Source organism: Protomyctophum parallelum (genome assembly GCF_964188405.1).
Source record: "Protomyctophum parallelum genome assembly, chromosome: 13".
NCBI classification, from domain to species: Eukaryota; Metazoa; Chordata; class Actinopteri; order Myctophiformes; family Myctophidae; genus Protomyctophum; species Protomyctophum parallelum.
In genome coordinates, this window is record NC_139708.1 from 1,087,677 (window position 1) to 1,106,478 (window position 18,802).

General features: G+C 41.0%; 1 protein-coding gene across 1 annotated transcript; it reads right to left on the bottom strand.

The window, feature by feature from the left end:
- Positions 1-3,999: 3,999 nt before the first annotated feature.
- Positions 4,000-18,569, bottom strand: LOC310869093 (sterile alpha motif domain-containing protein 9-like). The gene is made up of 6 exons (XM_083779683.1): positions 18,459-18,569; positions 17,886-17,950; positions 10,211-10,328; positions 9,948-10,020; positions 9,210-9,273; positions 4,000-8,607 (listed from the first exon to the last, which is right to left on the bottom strand). The coding sequence occupies exons 2-6, from the start codon at positions 17,887-17,889 to the stop codon at positions 4,001-4,003; spliced, it is 4,866 nt and encodes a 1,621-aa protein (XP_083635809.1). The 5' UTR covers positions 17,890-17,950; positions 18,459-18,569; the 3' UTR covers position 4,000.
- Positions 18,570-18,802: the final 233 nt, after the last annotated feature.

The following is an 18,802-nucleotide window of genomic DNA, read 5'->3' on the forward strand; positions in this document are numbered from 1 at the left end:
TTGGGCTGTTGTTTTGTTTTCATCAGAACTTATAACGGAGATGTATCTAAGCTGTGTGGTTCGCTTCGAAAAAGGTGGTCCAAGGAAACTATAGTATCTCAATCCAATGTGTCTGGATCCTGGGTAGTGCTGAGAGAATACTGATTATTAGGTGCAGGACTCAAGGGTCTTGAAATGTTGAGTCTTGACTCATGAAAAGGAGATCAGATTAAATCTGGGCTCTCTTCTGTACATTTTATACTGCCATCAGTATATAATTAATGCTTGCGTCATCCCGGTGATGTCACAATGAGTCGACTATAGTGCGTCGCAGTCCCGCCCGGAAGATAATTCCCCATTAATTTTCCTCATAGACGTTTCAGAAACGAAATTATTTGGGCCGAACAAATAATTAGAAAGGAAAACGGGCAGGGTTAGGTACACCTTTTTTGTTGTTTACTGTCATGATTTGTCATCATCGAGTTGGCTTTGACCTGTTGGCTTACAGGTCTTTTAAATTAATACATTTTGAAACGTCTATAAGAAAAATTAATTGGGAAATTCTCTCCCGGGCCGCTCGTCGTCATAAAAGGGGGACTGTGACGCTCTATAGTCTATAGTTATAGAATCCCAACGTCAGCCATTCCCAAATATTAGTCCATGATGTCACACTTAGTTGAGTCAGCCAGCTCATAGTCATAGCCACATTGAAGTTCCTTGTGACATTCCCAGTGTTTCTCGTGATTTCCCTGTGTGGGTTTGTGGGAAATAAACCTCTTGCATCTTCACTGCACTGCCTGTGCCTGTTAGTTTGTCCTATTTAGCACATAATGCATTTTTGTAAGGTTGGGTCCCAGAGAGACACCAAATGTTGACACAACCAACTAGGCTTAAAATAATTGATCGTCTCTATGGGAAAAATTAATTGGAGAATTTTCAGTTGGTCCAGCAAAATCACGCCCACTGCTATGCTCTATACACAGATACAACTAGAAATGCACTGTCGAGCTGCCAACTTGCACTTTGCCTACAAGTCGCCCATGAATGGCCTACTTGTGCGCGAGCAGAGCGCACAACTTATACGCAGTGCTTGGCCGTTCTGTTTCGCGCCACGGCTCTCCACCGTCAACTAATGCGCTATAAGCAGACCCAAATCAAGTAATTTAAACATGACATATAGTTTATATATACTATCAACTGAAATTGATCCACATGTCTGCTGCCTAAACGGAACTTCCATAATGTTTTTGTGAAGTACACCGATTCAGATTCTGAAACAGACATTCCCAAGCTGGACAGGTTTCCATACAATGCTTCAAAGTTTGATATACAAATGACACCTGCTGTGACACACTGTGGTATTTTAATAAATATATTCTACCATATTTTGTAACAATTTGAAACTTTAGTGCATTTCTTTTAGTCTTGCCCATTTCTGGCATTATTCCAATTTAGGGGTGGGTGGGTTGATAGTTTTTCACACTGAGCATTTGGGCCAAGGTGCTGTTTTAAGTTTTTACCTTTTCATTACAATTATGGTTGTGACATTGTATTATGTAAGAAACATGTTTTTAGCTCATTGTACTTCACTTAAGTTGAAGTGTTACTTTTCTTTAACAAATTAGCTATGTATCATGATCTGAAATGAGTATTAGGCACCAATACTTGACTTGCATGTCCACACTATAATACAAGCATGTGGAATTGATGAAAATTACTAGCCCATAGACCCCGCCCACTGGACTGAGCGCACTGGAGGCTCACTGGAGTCTGACAATCAGGCTAGAAAATTACACTATTGGACTAAGTATCAGCAATAACATTTACATCTTTCTTGTGTCCGTTTTAATGTAATGCCCACAACATGTATTGGTTCACTGTTTAAAGGACAACTTTTGTTATTTTCAACCAAGGTTCATGTTTTAGGTTGTTATTAGAGAAAGTAAACGATGAGTGTAATTTTCTTTTCATTTGCTGCTTTCTTTCATTTTAGCCATTTTTGACAGGGGGGGGGCGGGGCATTCGGACAAAATATTATGGCAATTTATTTTTGTATTATTTACTATAGTCCTACTAGACCCCAGGAAATTACATCCGGCCCCAAAAGATCCCAGGATCTACTGAATCTGAAGGTAGCCTACTGGGGGGGGAAGCCACACTGTGTCATAGGCTCAATATGTCAGTTTGACACATTCAGTAGATCCCATGATCTTTTGTGGCCAGATATAATTTATTGGGGTCTAGTAGGACTAGAGTAAACAATAAAATAAATCGCTATAACATTTTGCAAAAGAAATGATACATATTTAGCCCCATGCTCGAATGCCCCCGCCCCCCTGTCAAAGACAGCTGAATACCCTAAAACGAAAGAAATCAGCAAATGAAAAATAATTAACACTCATCTTTTACTTTCTCTAATAACAACCTAAAACATGAACCTTAAAGTTGTCCTTTAAGGTGATGTTAACGTGCACTATGGGAAAGTCCTGCATGTATACACTTGCATATTATGGGCATTATAAGCATTATTTTGTTATATGGTTGTTCGTAGTTTGGTTTACATAATAAAGTTAAGCCACATTCACCAAGATAAACCCAACATTACAAGAAAACATTGCTGAATGTTAACATTTATTTACAGAAACAATAACAGATATAAGAAAAATATATAATTGCATACATGGAAGCAATTGAGATAGCGGGGTATCCAAGGACAAAATAATAAAATAAAACCCACACTAACTAGGAAATTAAAACTCAATTTGTCTACCGAATCAAACAGAACAACAATAACAGCCTCCCTAACTGACAACAAAAACAGGAGAAAAGGTGGAAGCTAAATAAAGGGCAGAGAACCCCTTTATAGCAAATCCTTGCCATTACCGAGACCAATAATAATAACAAGGCACTTGTGCCAACTATTCAGACACGATGAACTAAACATATTATGGATGCTGCAATGGTAAACAGCGTTTCAACAATGGCAGCAGTAATTTATTATTATTATAAACATTGTGGCTTAGCAAGGAGGACCGGTTCTGTGGGTTTATATACTGTACAGCAGACAAGCAAATTACATTCAGGTGTGGGTGGTGGAGGCAGAGACAGCATGGCAGACCTGAAACCCATGGAAAGAGACAGCTCTCTTCCAAAAATAGGCCAGAGTAAAATCACTAAATCAGTGCAATGGATCAAACAGCATGTTTTTAACGTTACCTCACCATAGAATGTTCACACTATAATACAATCATGTGAAATCTGTGAAAATGACACTCTGGACAAAGTATCAGCAATAACATTATTGACATCTTTTTTGTGTCTGATTTCATGTAATGTCCAGTATATTGAGCTGGTTGAGGAACACGGTTCACTGTTTAAGGTCAAGGTGCACTTTCCTTATTATAACAAGCTAAACGAGACATATTTCCAATATATGTCTTGAATGAATGAATTTAACGTACACTGGGTCCTGCATGTGTATACTCTTGCATTATACGCATTTTTATCTCACAAGCATTTGTTGTATATATGGCTGTTCAGAGTTTGTGGCAATGATCTGAAATATTGATCATGATAGCCTGAATCTGTACAACATTTACGCATTGGCATTCAGTGATTACTTTCTAGTTGAAGAAATAAAATAATAATCCCTTATTTGCTACTTGAAAATGGATATGTGAGACTAATGGGCACTGAAAGTAAACAGCCTATACGCTGTGTTCTGTTCTTGGTTTAGGTAAATAATGTTAAACCACATTCACCAAGATTAAGTTGTCATTACCGACATGGCATTGTCATCTAGCCGGTTTATTGATTTAGCAAACGGAAGCCACGACCCCTACCGACTACTACGACCTCAGTTCAGACGAGAGGACCTGCTGAATTGAATAGCAAGCGGTGGAAAATAAACTAACAAGCAATTGCCTCCTGGTCAGCTGTATAACTAGTCTTTGGAGAAGGCAAGATTCAATTATGTGTTTCATTGTTTGCTGAAACGTGAAAGACCATTTCTCATGCAAAACTATTTTGTCACTTCGATGCCGTATGCAACAGGTCCTCTGTTCGTAAATCCCAAGTAGAATGTGATGTTTTCATTACCAGAAGGCACTGAAGACACATGAAGAGGGACAATATGGAACTTATTTTTCTTTGGCCCTTCAAGGTACACGGTTCCATCTTCAGTCCACCCAGACACACTTTTCAAAATCTTAGCAATCTCTGGAATCTTCCATGCTTCTCCGCTGTACCATTTCATTCGTTGTTCAGTGACTGAGAGCATCTTAGTAATCGTTTTAAACTTGCTTTTATGGACAATTTTGTCCAATCCACTACCATTTCGGAGAAAGAAATGTGTGTAGATTCTTCTCTTTCGTGGAAGAATGTCCTTCATTTTTGTCCAATACACTTTGTTCATTTGTTCCACCGCCGTTTGGACAATTCCGTATTTGGTTTCTCTTTCCTGATCTGTGTCATGATCCTCTGGCCAAAACAGCAAGGTGAGAAAGAGAAGTACACTAGGAAAACACTTTTTCTCAGTCAGGAACTGCCGACTGAGTGCCTGTAGATCTTTTAGAGGAGCTATCTTTTGAGACCGAGGAGATAGGCAATTCAAAGCTAGATTGGTTGCTATGTAATTGCAAAGTTCCATTTGTTCAAGCTTGGCCTTCAGTGGGTTCCTTGGGTACAAAGAAAGGATGGACTCAAGTAGTTTAACTGCACCAGTTTCTTTCAGTTCAGTCAGTTTAGCAAGGATGCATGTGATATTGCCTCCTCCAAAGCGGTATTTAAGCATGTGCTTCTCTAAATGAGTCAGACTGTTTGGATTTGACTGACACTGCTCCACTGTGGAAGTGTCTGAGAAGTAGTTCCCATACTCTTCAGATTTCTTCACCAACCATGCCAAAGGATTGTTTATCTTCATTTCTGTACTTACAGTGTCCTCTTCATCTTCATTGATGTCTTTCTGGAAGAAGCTGAGTTCCTCTGAGATCCATTCCAAGGCTTCCTGCACTGTCTTCTGAAGACTTTTCAAACGATCATGAAAGCGCTCCCAAGGATTTTCAACTATTGCAGGGATATAGTCTGTAACCAAATATTGCATGCATTCGGAATGACCATTGTGTGCGTTGGAAAACACATCCAATGAAGACATAAATTTCAGCAGGCTTAATCCAACCTCAACCTCAGCATAATATCCTGAAGCGTTCATAGTTCCTGGATCTTTAATAGCTGCCTTCTCACTTTCTCTGAAGCACTCCGTGGCTTTCAGTGCAGTGTCCACAGCATCTGCTGTATTTTCTGCCGTCTTGGGTACTTTTTCAAGGGCTTTACACTTGGCATTGAACCATTTCCTATACACCTGGCCTTTTGTGTCTAGTATGTACGAGTTGTTGGGCATCTGCTTGGCTGCCTTTTCTGCCCAGTCTTTAGCCTCTTCAAACTTCCCGTGGGTATAATGAAGGCGAGCAAGCTGCTGTGCAAAAAATGCATCTTTTTGAAAACTTTGGTATGCTTCCGTGAGCAATGCGATTGCCTTTTCATGGTGGTCATTTTTACACACATGCTCTATAAGAGGAGAGAAAAAACTGTCCGTTTCATCCCCTTTGCTGATTCTGCAACGCTTTAAGAACAGTGCCCTCAAAAACCCCAAAAACTCTTCCTTTCCGAACCTGTGCTCAAAAAGCACATTCTCATGGAGAAGATCCATTGCCAAACTACTTTGGCTCTTTTTTCCAAGAAGCTGTTGGAGGATTTCTTTGGCAACCTTGGGATGGATGATTCTGACAGATACAATGTAAGTCTTATCATCTCGCAGGTGTATGAAGACAAGTTGAGCTTGTTCACTGAGAGCTTTCTCAAATGTATGTCGGCGAAACCTATCCATGTGGAAGGTTATTGCAAGCAGCGCTTCACAATGGGACTGAGAAATGAAAGAGTTTTGGACGTATGTATTAAGTAATGCCACATAGAGAATGAGGCGAGTGACAACAGATTCAAGATCAATGCCTTGGAGCAAATGTGTCACAAAATGTTCCACATACGCCGGGCTGAATTCTTCACTCATCAAGACAAATGTCAAGATGAATTCCGGCTGATACTGTCCCTCAAGAATCTTTCGTTTTTTAGCAAACTTCCTCTTCTCTACAGGAGAGAGATGGTGAGTGACAGAAACATTCTGTAATGGAGATTCTTTGCATTTCTTCTCTGGATCATTAGATCGTCTGCAGCTCAACAAAATGAAACAAAGTGTTCCTTGGTGGACTTGTTTGGTATTAATGGCAAACTGTAGTTCATTCTTCAGATCATCAAGATACTCTTTGTCTGAATCTTCAATCAGGAGGAGCACAGGAAGACATTTCTGAAAGTCCTTTTCCTCATGCTCTCTCAGCTGAACTGCATGTTGTGTGACAACAGAAGCAGGGTATGATGGCTTCACCACAGCACATCTGAGATCTTTCCGGTTGTTCCACAGCAGTTGCCTTGCCACAGTGCTGCCACCACTACCTGGCTGATGGAAGATGTTGAAGATGCTCACAGGATTCTGATCAGTATCTTGTTTCAAGGTATCACTGACAAGTTTAGAAATGTCACGATAAGCATCCCTTTCAATGATCTCTCCAACATATGCCTTCTCAGCAAGCCAAATATTCAACCAAGCCACTCTTCCCCCATGGTAAAACTGGCGGTCAATGTTGACATTTTCTGCTTTGATGAATTCTTCACTCGTCTCATCGCAGTGATTGCTACCTAGAATTTCAAGAGAATACATCCTTTCTTCTTCGCGTGATTCAAGAACACATTGCCCCTTTACAACCGTGGGCAAACGTTTGGTGGCTCGTGATGATATTGGTTGGAGTTGCTGCAATGTTCCATCAATGTGGCTCATTTTCATCCCTACAACACTGAAACGGTCTACATCTTTTGCTTCACATAAAGACTCAGCAGAGCTTTGCCACTTCTGAAAGTATTCCTCAGATTGAGAGATGCAAATTATGTCATCATGACCTTCCATATTAGCAAAAAACTCATTAAAGGTGTGCAAGAGTGGTTTCTCAACTGGAGATGTGAGAAGGAAAAGCACCTGGAATGGTGCATTTTGCAAGATCTGTTTACAGATCAAGGACACAGATTCCTTCAGGAGAGTCAATTTTGTTTTGTTCCAAGTCATTTCATCACAGGGGCTTTCATTTCCTTTGTAGTCAGTGCGGCCATTACAAAAGATCCAGCTTGTCTGCTCAAACAGATGCAAGTGGCTTTTAAATTCACAGATTGTACCACTTGGTATTCTGTAGTTCTGCATAAAATGCAAATTTGCAGCATGGTGCTGAAGGAATCTACTGCATAGTCCTGACTTATTTGAGTCTGGGTCAAAGTCAAACACACAGAATACGTTCATGTTGAGTAGCCATTCAATGCTGCAAAGATCTTCTGGTTTGAATCGGTTTGTGACAAGTATGTACAATTTCTCTTCAATGAATTTCTTGCCACTGGTAAAAAGCATTGTGAGTTTTCTGCCTAGATCTTGGCGAATGCCCGGTTTATGAAAAGACTGACCATCCTCAGCTTCCTTCCTTTGAGCATCCCTATATCCAACTCTTTGGTAGAAGTCATCTTTGTCAATCACCGTCTCAGATTTTGAGCCCACCCTCCGGTAAATTGTACCTTTCTCAAATTGGACTTTGTTGGCCTCCTCTTTGAAGTTTGGTAGGGAAACTTTATACACTCTGCCATTGACAATACTTACGGATGGTACAATGTCAACCTCTATTACATAGCTTTTCTCACTACTTGTGCGATCAATCACTTCAATGAAACGGGGTGGACGTATACATTGGCGTACATGCTCACTGTCAGAGGGGTGAAGAGTGAAGCTCTTCTCAATGTGATCTAATGCATCTACATACATGTCTTTTTCTTTCACAGGGACACCAATGATCTCACCGTGTGTGTACCCTGCATCATCTCTGCTGTCCATCACACCAAAGTGAATTGTGCCATTTGATCTCATATTCATACAGCCGGTACCAAATTTGAAAACCTCTTTGGCAAATTTTGCTTGTAATCTTACGCGGTCCAATGTAGCAGCTGTAGCAAAGGACTTGTATTCATGACAAGGATCAATCATATCAAAAACACCAGACTCAGGCTCCAAAACCCTGTGTTTTACATACGTAAAATCACTGCCATCTTTGTCGAAAGGTCGTGGTTTGCAGTCCTCCTTTGAGACAGAATGTTCCTGACCAGTTTGTTTTTCACCTAGCACACCTTGATCTGTCTCTACAATATCTACTGGGTGACCTTCATTTCCCCCTGGAAGACATTGACTGGATTTCTGTTTGTTTTTCCTAATTCCCTTTTTACTTTTTGGGACACTTAATGTCTTTTGCTGACCTGGGGTGGTGTCAGGGCCTTTAATAAGTTCATCTCTCTTATTGATTAGCAAATGGGCAGGCCCTGATGTCATACCAATCTCTTCCCTTAAATAGTCCTTCGTCAGTGTGAGGAGAACTGGTCCATTAACGTCTTCCTCATGCAGTTTCTTGACGTACTGTTCTTTGACTCCTACAGTTTTTAGCCAGGAGCTTACCTGAGATTCTGTCCAGTTCTCAGGCTGCTCGGGTTCACCAGCTGTAAGGCAGAGACAAAAGAACAGCATTGGTTGTTTGTTGATACCAGAACAAAATATGTGTGAGGTGAAAGGGACAATCAGTTGAGATGATCAATCAATACAGGAAGTTACTGTACTTGTAATGTGATTTAATAGATCATATTATTGATGTATGTATTTTGAGGTGTAATCAGCCTGAACAGTTTAAAGTGTTGTAACTGTAGTCCTTACGGTTTCTGAGAGAAAAATACTTGAATGTGAGTTTTCGCATTTTCCCATATAAGTCTTCGTTAAGACCTCCATAATATAATGGTCAATGCCAATGAAAATACAGAGCGATTGGTGGCAGTGAGTGATTCCATAAAGGTAGCTCTCCACCAAACAGACTACTACAGATTGATTACTAAAGACTGGCAGTCCAATGAAGTCGCCTGATCAGTTGGTTAGAAAGTTGGAAGGTGGTGAAAAATAGCCTATGGCTCAACAACAAGCCCGCTGCTATGCGATGGTTGGGAAGCTTTCGACACTTTACCACCCCCGACGTCATGCAGTAGAGAACTACCGTAACAGTGTGTTATCTGCCCACATTCACTAACAGTGTGATCTCTGGTAAGTTACTTACCAGAGTTCTGTGGCATCGCCTGTTCCGGAGAATGGGTAGAATGGGTGTCCTCCCTAGGCAAACTCTGAACACAAACAGAAACACAGATACACTGTAATCGTGAGTCTTTAGGACGCACGCCCGCACGCACACTATAATGAATGTATACTGTATACTTTCATGTCTATCCGTCGTACGTTGGTGATGTGTGTTGAGAATATCCGACCTACAAGCTCACTACACGTTGCAAGGCGCCACATTGTGTGAGCTTCTATGTCTGCTATTTCTGATACTCAACACTGCCATACGACAAAGCACAAATCTAGCTTTACACAGCTGTCTGCGTCTCCTTCTAATCATCATAGGAACAGAGCTCAGAGTCTTCTACGTTAAATGATGCGACAGAGTCACACAAATAGTTTACTCATGCCCACTTCATTGAATGACATCTTTGCATGATAGGAGTAGATATATTATTTAGTTAACTATAAAACAGGAACAGATTGTAGTAATGTAACACGGTGTAAATTGTGTAATTATCAGTAGCCTATATCTGCAAATATTCTTGTGACATTACTTATAATATGTCTATGGCCATTTCTCCAAATATAATCAAATATAATCCTGTCGGTCAAGCGGGAAAACCCTGCCACCAGCTAAGATCCACTGCATGTTGTCCATCACTGCATGGTGGCGAGCTAGCAAAACGAAATGCCTGGTTTACTGAAGTCAGATAGAGGCAAATCAAAGTAATCTTACCTCTGCCACAGATCTCGATCCCCGAGATGGAGACTTTGACACCCCAAGTGGTGGTGAGCTAATTGGTCCAATACTGTGAAGGGTGGTGATGGGAGGGGGGCATAAGCGGAGGGAAAGGGACAACAGGGAAGGAAAGATGGCACATTTATAGTCGATTAATGCAGCGATTAATGGACCACAATGGAGACAAGCTTTGGCTTTTTGTATATGACCCATTTTGTTATTATTACTAATATTATTTTTAATAAAACTGTAGTGATTACCTGTGGCTGTAAGTGACAGGTCTTTGAGAGGACGCCGTGTTGGACTCAGCCTTCTGGGTCTGTCCCTCTGGCCCCTCCTCCTCTCCCTCCAGAGGACTCCTCCCCTTCTCTCCCGGATCTGTTGCAGCACAGAAATGTAACACAGTCATGCTAGTCAGTGACTGTTAGTACCCTGTAAAACCATGCGTGTACATTTAACCTTGAGTATCCATTTAGTTGCATTTGTAGCTCAGTGTTTATCAAAACAGAACTTGTCTTAGTAACATATATTATTGTGAAGACAACATCACTGTAAAATAAAATAAATGATATGATACTATGGATATTATGTAGTTGATACTAATTTACGTCCCTGCACACGGCTGGGATAAGGATCAGCGTCTCCAAATCTGAGGCTATGGTTCTCAGCAGGAAACCGGTGGATTGTGCAGTCCAGGTAGGGAATGAGGCATTACCCCAGGGGAAGGAGTTCAAGTATCTCAGGGTCTTGTTCACGAGTGAGGGGAGGACGGAGAAGGCGAAACGGAGCGGCAGGGGCGGTATTGCAGTCGCTGTACCGCACTGTTGTGGCGAAAAGAGAGTTGAGCCAGAATGCAAAGCTCTCTGTCTACCGAGCAATCTTCGTTCCTACTCTCACCTATGGTCATGAAGTGTGGGTCATGACCGAAAGAATAAGGTTGCGAATACAAGCGGCCGGAATGAGTTTTCTCCGACGGGTGGCTAGCATCTCCCTTAGAGACAGGGTGAGAAGTTCAGTCACACGGGAGAGACTCAGAGTAGAGCCGCTGCTCCTTCACCTGGAAAGGAGCCAGATTAGGTGGTCCGGGCATCTGGTTAGGATGCCTCTCGGGTGTCTCCCTAGGGAGGTCCTCGATGCACGTCCCACTGGGAGGAGACCCCGGGGCAGACCTAGGCGCAGATGGAGGGATTACATGGATTCACTGGCCTTGAACGTCCCAGGAGGAAGTCACTAATGTGCTCTGGAGAGGGAAGTCTGGAGCTCTCTGGTGGAGCTGTTGCCCCCACGACCCGACTAGGGATAAGCGGTTGAAGATGGATAGATGGATAGTCTCTACACCCTGCTGCGTTTTTCGGCTTTTCAGCTGCGTTTTTCCATCGGTTTTCCGCAAAACACGTCCAGTGTGCAACGAGTTAGAGCTGTCTTGATTACAAAATAAGTTGAGGTTTAATTGTCACACAAATAATTGCGATTAACGATTTGTGTTTTGCATTTAACATTTGAATGTTACAATTTGTCAAAATTGCACAGAGAAGATATGACAATATGAGATATTTATGAATTATTATTATTATTATGCAAAAAAATAAAGAAATTGTGGAAATAGTTGATCCACATCTATTTCTGTTATTTTTGAAAAATGTATGAACATTTTCTAACATCACTAACTGTTGCGGACTTCCATTTGAGCATGCACGACTGTTCAATTAGATTCTTCAATTAACGTATGGGAACCTGAGCCTGCTCCAAGTCTTTGGTATGCACAGTGCGGCATAACAATGCTCAGACATTTGATTTTCCACAGCCGCTAGATGGCGCTGCTGTGATCTGAGTGTAATCTCAGAGTTTTCTCAGAGGGACAAACGGAAGGAGAAGGGTTTCCAAGTCGGTTCCAGATCATAAAACTGCAAAACAGTTTGATCTACTTTAACTACTGCTTATGGGGGATGTATCACCTTAAAGGAGAATTCCATACTAAAATGCTTTCTTAACTTAATTTGTAGTTGTCACGTCCCCACCAAAGAGGTCCAGGTGTTATTTTGTGCAAAAGCTCCTTATTGGCTATTTCCCCTACCATAAGCCCTAAATGAATTGCATTGAATTGAATGGGAATTGAATGGGGCTATGGGGTGTTGTGCTAATTTGCTTATTTCCATCGCTTAAAATTATATATTTTTTGTATATATCCTCTCTTCATAATGCAAATAATATCCCAAGCGGCACACTTTACTACTTATTTAGATGGAAATAAGTTAATTAGCATAACACCCCATAGCCCCATTCAATTCCCATTCAATGCAATGCAATTCATTGAGGGCTTATGGTAGGAAAAATAACCAATAAGGAGTTTTTGCACAAAAGAAACACCTGGACCTCTTTGGTGGGGACGTAACAACTACAAAGAAAGGTAAGAAAGCATTCTACCATGGAATTCTCCTTTAAAGGGATAGTTCAGATTTGTTTTACTTAAGCTGTATAAAATACTTGCCATTAATATAGTGGTTAGAACTGTATTCATTGATTGCCCGAGTCTCGTGGTGGGAGTTCTGCTCTGGTTTTGGTGAAATATCAAGGAGTTCCGGACATTTTGTGGGGGGCACTGGGGGCCACGCATCTTATCCACAAAACTAACGTAATTTGTATTGTTGACCTATTTCTAAAATATTAATGCAACTTTTGTTCATTTTTTACCCTACTATCACACGGAACTATGTTTTTTGTGTCCATATCACTACGCCCAAAATATTGTTCCATGTGATAGAGGGGTAGATCAACAACAATACAAATTACGTTAGTTTTATCAATTCATTTACTTTTACTGCAGGGGCGGAGGTGGCTCAGGGGTAGAGTGCCTGGATGGTAACCGTAAGGTTGCCAGTTCGAACCCGGGCTCCCCCAGAGTTACTGTCGAAGTGTCCTTGAGCAAGACACTGAACCCCTAATTGCTCCTGATGTGCTGGTTGGTGCCTTGCATGGTTTCCGCTGCCATCGGTGTGTGAATGTGTGTGTGAATGGGTGAATGTAATGCACAATCTCTGTAAAGCGCCTTGGATAAAGGCGCTATATAAATGCACCATTTACCATTTACCATTTACTGCATGGCCCCCACAAAATGACAGGAACTGCTTAATATTGACCAAAACCAGAGCAGAACTCCCACCACGGGACTCTGGCAATCAATTAATACAGTTGCAACAACTAAATTAATGGCAAGTATTTCATACAGCTTAAGTAAAAAAAAAACTGAACTTATCCCTTTAACCTATTAAGACCTGAGGCCGATTCTATAAAAAAAAGTATTCTAAATCCTAACAGTTTTCTGAAAAACCTACACTGTATGTTACTATATGGTGCTCAACATTTTTCATGTCAAGGACGCCTAGAATTGTGCATGGAATGTTAGTCTTTTACATAAGTCCCTTTGATAAACTCCAATCCCACTCCCACATATAGTGTAGCCTACCATACACGCAATGTAAGTGATACTAATGTAATTAAATGCTATTACAAAGAGCGTTATATCTTGAGTTGCCCATGTACATCTTAGTCTGTGTACTTGAACTTGAGATACAGTGTACTTGATATGTATTGTGTACTGCCTGTACTGTAGCATATACTTTATGGACAGTGGTGGAAAAAGTACTCAATTGTTTTACTTAAGTAAAAGTACCAATACTGCAATTTAGAACTACTCCTTTACAAGTAAAAGTACGGAATTGAAAATGTACTTGAGTAAAAGTGCAAAAGTATCGGCATCAAAATGTACTTAAAGTACTAAAAGTAAAAGTACTCATATTGCAGAATGTCCCACTTCACAAGTTCAAAATGTGTACAAAGTCTATAGCCGATCTACAAGCTCACAATGCGTCGCAACGCGACGCATTGTGAGCTTGTAGATCGGCTATTTTCAAATGGCCAAAATGTATTGGGTTGAAGTGGTTAATTTATGTTTTCTAATCAAAATTAAAATCGCCAAAGTAACTAAAGTAACTAAAGTTTTCAAATAATTGTAGTGGAGTAAAAGTACAAATGTTGGCTCTGAGATGTAGTGGAGTAGAAGTAAAAGTACTGGAAATTGGAAATACTCAAGTAAAGCACAAATACCTCAAAATTGTACTTAAGTACAGTACTTAAGTAAAAGTACTTAGTTACTTTCCACCACTGTTTATGGATAGGCTACGAGAGACATCTCAGTGCCAGCAAGGTCAGCTGCTGTTGTCACGTCATTATGATCCAGCACTATACAGTATATGTTCCTGTTTGTGTAATAAACTTTGTGAACCTTTAGCGTTATACTCTCTCGTGTCCCACTACTCTACCTAGCTGTAAATAACAAACACAATTCTCGTCTTTCCTTTCCTCTGTGTGTGTGTGTGTGTGTTCTGCAGGTATGTCACTGTACTGAGCTTCTGGGTGGGGAGACTTACGCCTCCTGCTCTGTGGTACTACCTGCACTCTGCCACTTGCATCATAAGTTGGCCGTCTCTGATGAGGACCCTGCATATGTGGTGAGATTTCAAGAAAAGATCAAGGAAGACCTATCCTCCCGCCAAATAAAAGCAACATGGACAATGAATGGCTCAAGATTGCAACAGCACTGGATCCAGGTTTTAAAGGCTTAAAGGGTGTGCCCAAGACGGAGAGAGAGAAGCAGTGTGGACCACACTTGGAGGCATGCTACGTGAAGAACCACCCAGAGCATCTCCACACACTGATGAAGATGGGCCACGCAAGAAGAAAATGAGCCTTCTTCTGGAGATGGACTCAGATTCTGATTCAGAGGAAGAGATGCAGCCTGACAGAGACATGCACAGGTACAGAGCAGAGCCCCCCATTAGCACGGAGTAATGCCCCTTGCAGTGGTGGGCATCTCATGCAGGAGCTCATGCCAAGCTGGCCCCGCTGGCTCGCAAAAATCTAGCCACTCCTGCAACCTCAGTCCCATGTGAGAGGCTCTTCTCGGTTGCAGGTCACATTGTGAACAAGAAAAGGGCAGCCTTGCTCTCAGAAAATGAGAGTTGGTGTGCCTGAGCAACTGGCTGAAGCATGAGTAAATAAGAGGGCCACATGCATGTATAGGCCATGTTGTATTGGCCATGTTTGATTTTTTGTTTAAGTTAAAATACTGTACTGTTACAGAAAGAATGTTCCAATGTTTGCCTTAATCTTATTTCTTATTTAATCTCATTTATATCGATGCTCTGCGTCAAAGTAACGGAGCTCCTCTTTTTTGTCTGCCTGAGAGTTTATTATTTAAAGGTATATTCAGTGATTTCACTCAAAAAACCTTAGGTTTCGTTTTTGGCTGTGGGACCCAGCCTTTCGTCCAATCAGGATAGAGAGTCAAAAACGAAACCTAAGGTTTTTTGACCCCCAGGGGTTAACTGGGGACAGGGAGGAACTCCTTATATGGCCAGCACACTCTATAGTAGAGAGGATTATCACAACAAAACAAAAAAATAAGTGATATTTGAATTAAGTGAAATCACTGAATATACCTTTAAGTTCTGTAAACTGAAAATGTTATATGGATGAACCACAGTGCCTAGTGTAGGCTAGATTCAGAGTACTGTTCCAAACCCTTATGCAAACAGTTCAAGTTCTGTTCCTCTCTGTGTTCATAAGAATATTAATTCATAATTCATAATTATGTGTTGATTTGTTAAATAAACAGAATACTACAGGTATGTTAACAAATGTACACAACAATATACAGGAAAACATGGCATATTTTGGACATAGTTTGAATGGTGATTAATCATGATTAATTAATTTTGAAGCTGTGATTAATCTGATTAAAAAAAATTAATAATTTGACAGCCCTATAATTTTAAGTGATCAGTGGTTATTATTAAAGATATATTTTATTCAGGGTACCTACACAGCCATGGAGAGTATGGAAAAGTACAGAATTTAATTTGAGTAATTTCCATCTCTGGATAAACTATGGAAAAAAAGAAAAGAGCATGGGAAAACAATGTACCTACTTCCGGAGGAGACTATTACCCCTATATTCTGTTTCTAACATTTATACTTTTTCAAAATTGATCTTACAAGCTGTGTTTGTTCTTCCTTTACACATGTTATGAGAAAAATAAACAGGCTATATTTTCTGCAACCTAGCCTATAGTATTTGTTCCATGGTTGCCAGTTTGCCACTCAAGCAGTAACATCTCCATATCATCCGAATTGCAAGGGGCCATCTTTGATTGATTGATTGATTGAAATATTTATTAACAGTTTGTAGAATTTACAGTACATTTTAAGCACAAACTCAATACAAAGACTGTCAACTGTGAGTGGACGACCCAATTAAGCATTACACTTGTTTACAACAGGGTCCACATTGTTCAATTCATCAAAACATTTAAAGTAAGGCTGTCAAAAATAACGCGTTAATGGCATTAATCAATTGCGTTAATTAATTGCGTTAAAATATTTAACGCAATTAACGCATGTTAGTGTTCCCCCTAACATGCGCCCGTGCGCGCGGCTCAGGAACGTCCAGAGCATAACAAATCTGTCACTGTGTAGCACACAGTCATGATTGAACAACACCAGAGAGATAGCTTGTGTATTGTAGTTTGGTTGCAAAGTGGTTTGATTCTGTAACTCTGTTGCGTTACTTTGTCTGCCTAGCAAAGCCCCATTAGGCTACACTGCACACACACACACAGTCACAGTCACACACACACACACACACACACACTGACACACACACACGCACACACACACACACACTACTAGTGTTAGCTATCAGCGCGCTGCAAGAATCACTCGGGTCCGTCGCAACTTGTGGATATTTTGAAAATGCCATTAATGTTTGTCCGGCTGGTTTCGTTTTGTCCTACGGCTACGCGATTACGTGAATCAGCATGGCTGCGCCTGCAGTAGGCTATTACCAAAACAAACACATGGTACTTTTGTGTCGCACATGGAAAGCAACTGAAAACGACCATGGATATATTAAAGACAGTTCCCCTGTGCTGCTGTGCACAGCGGAGATAATGCACAACTCCGCTGATCATGAACGACTTGCCCACGTCGCGTCACGCGCCCGGCGGAGGACACGATCCGCGGGGCGCGGGGACCGCCTCACGTCCGCGGCGCGCCATGACTTGCTAGCTGGGCAGTTACGAACCAAAACACTGACTGAAGCCTGAAAGTAGCCTAGGCCATTTTATTATGATTTTCATCTCTGGACTGGGACCCCAGTCTCCATTCATCCATCCATCCATCTTCAACCGCTTATCCCTAGTCGGGTCGCGGGGGCAACAGCTCCACCAGAGTGTTCCAGACTTCCCTCTCCAGAGCAACATTAGTGACTTCCTCCTGGGGGACCGCAGTCTACATGGCCAAAAGCCAGTGTTGATTTAACTCAAAGTGTAGGCTAGGCCTACAGATGCTCACATCACATCATGTCTATACTAAATGCATTAGAAAACAAAAAACATTCAAAAACGAATGTATATCCGCTTTCTGTCATTTATATTTCCATTTCCACAACAATAAACAGGAAAACATGGCATATTTTGGACATAGTTCGAATGGTGATTAATCATGATTAAATTAATTTTGAAGCTGTGATTAATCTGATTAAAAATTTTAATCATTTGACAGCCCTAATTTAAAGACATACAAACATTTAGAGACATACAAATAGACATTTCTATGTAGCTAAATTCATTATATGGGAAGCAAAAAAGGGAAAAGATACAATATACAGTGAGGGAAAATGGGGTGGGGGGGGGGTGGGGGGGATTCAGATTTTACAGAGGCCAGTTTCGAATTGCAGCCATCCGTAGGTGCCCTTTGAGAGCGGTTTTGAAGGAGTCAAGGGATTCACATGTCTTAATGACTGTTGGTAGGGCGTTCCACATTTTGGTGGCATCCATCATTGGTCATCATAATAAATCATTAATGTAGCCTACTTACCCATTATAACTTCCAATGCTTGGCTACAACTTCACCACAGGAACAGATTGATCATGAAGATGAATCTAATAAAAGAGAATGTTACATTTAATTCAACAGAGCTGGAGAGAGAGAGAGAGAGAGAGAGAGAGAGAGAGAGAGATAGAGAGAGAGAGCTACAAATAAAGAGAGTGGCGCTGTCAGACAAGACGGGGCGTTTTCTTTTCTTTTACCAAATGAAAAGTGTTGTAATGCAACAATAGTTTATCGTGAATATACTAGTAACAGACCAGGGGAGGCGGCATAGACATATAGACCTAGCCCAAACATTTAGATTCTCGTAGAGGTTTTTTTTTCGATTCTGACGGAAAAAAACCTCTACGACAATCTAAATGTTTGGGCTAATATAGACCTGAGTCTGACAGACAAATATGTGAACAATATTTGAACAGGTTCAAACAGGCAGCCCACTCTCTACCTCGCTTATAGTCGCGATAAATGTTCTATTTGTGAGTTGTGACCATGCAATAACAAAACATAAAACGTTTCAGTAAACCAAAATATCGATAGGCATACGTAATTAATCCTACTTACCATGATGTGCAAGTATAGCTGCCTACACTTTACACTGTTGTTGTAACTTGTATAATTAAGGAGAAAGATGCGTCGGCGTCGCCTCGAGTCTACACAGGCAGTCCTTATCAGAATACCAACTGCGACACAGACGGGTGTGCGCAGAGCTCAGTGGCTTCCTCGACTCGGCTCGGTTATGTGCACATAACCGAGCCGAGACGAGGAAACCACTGAGCCAGACGCGCCGAGTTTTTTTTTCTTTTTTTTTAGGCTGAGAAGGAAAATTAATAAAAATGAGGGTTTTTATCTCTGGCGACTGTCAACACGATTTATCCCCAATTCACCAGAAAAAGTAGCTAAATTTC

Bases quoted from the DNA above. Each gene is read 5' to 3' on its own strand.
- LOC310869093 (XM_083779683.1), bottom strand. The intron at 10,021-10,210 runs GTAATCACTACA...CACCCTTCACAG, and splicing joins CCTGTCACTTACAGCCACAG to TATTGGACCAATTAGCTCAC. The intron at 8,608-9,209 runs GTAAGTAACTTA...TCTGCCTTACAG, and splicing joins GGCGATGCCACAGAACTCTG to CTGGTGAACCCGAGCAGCCT.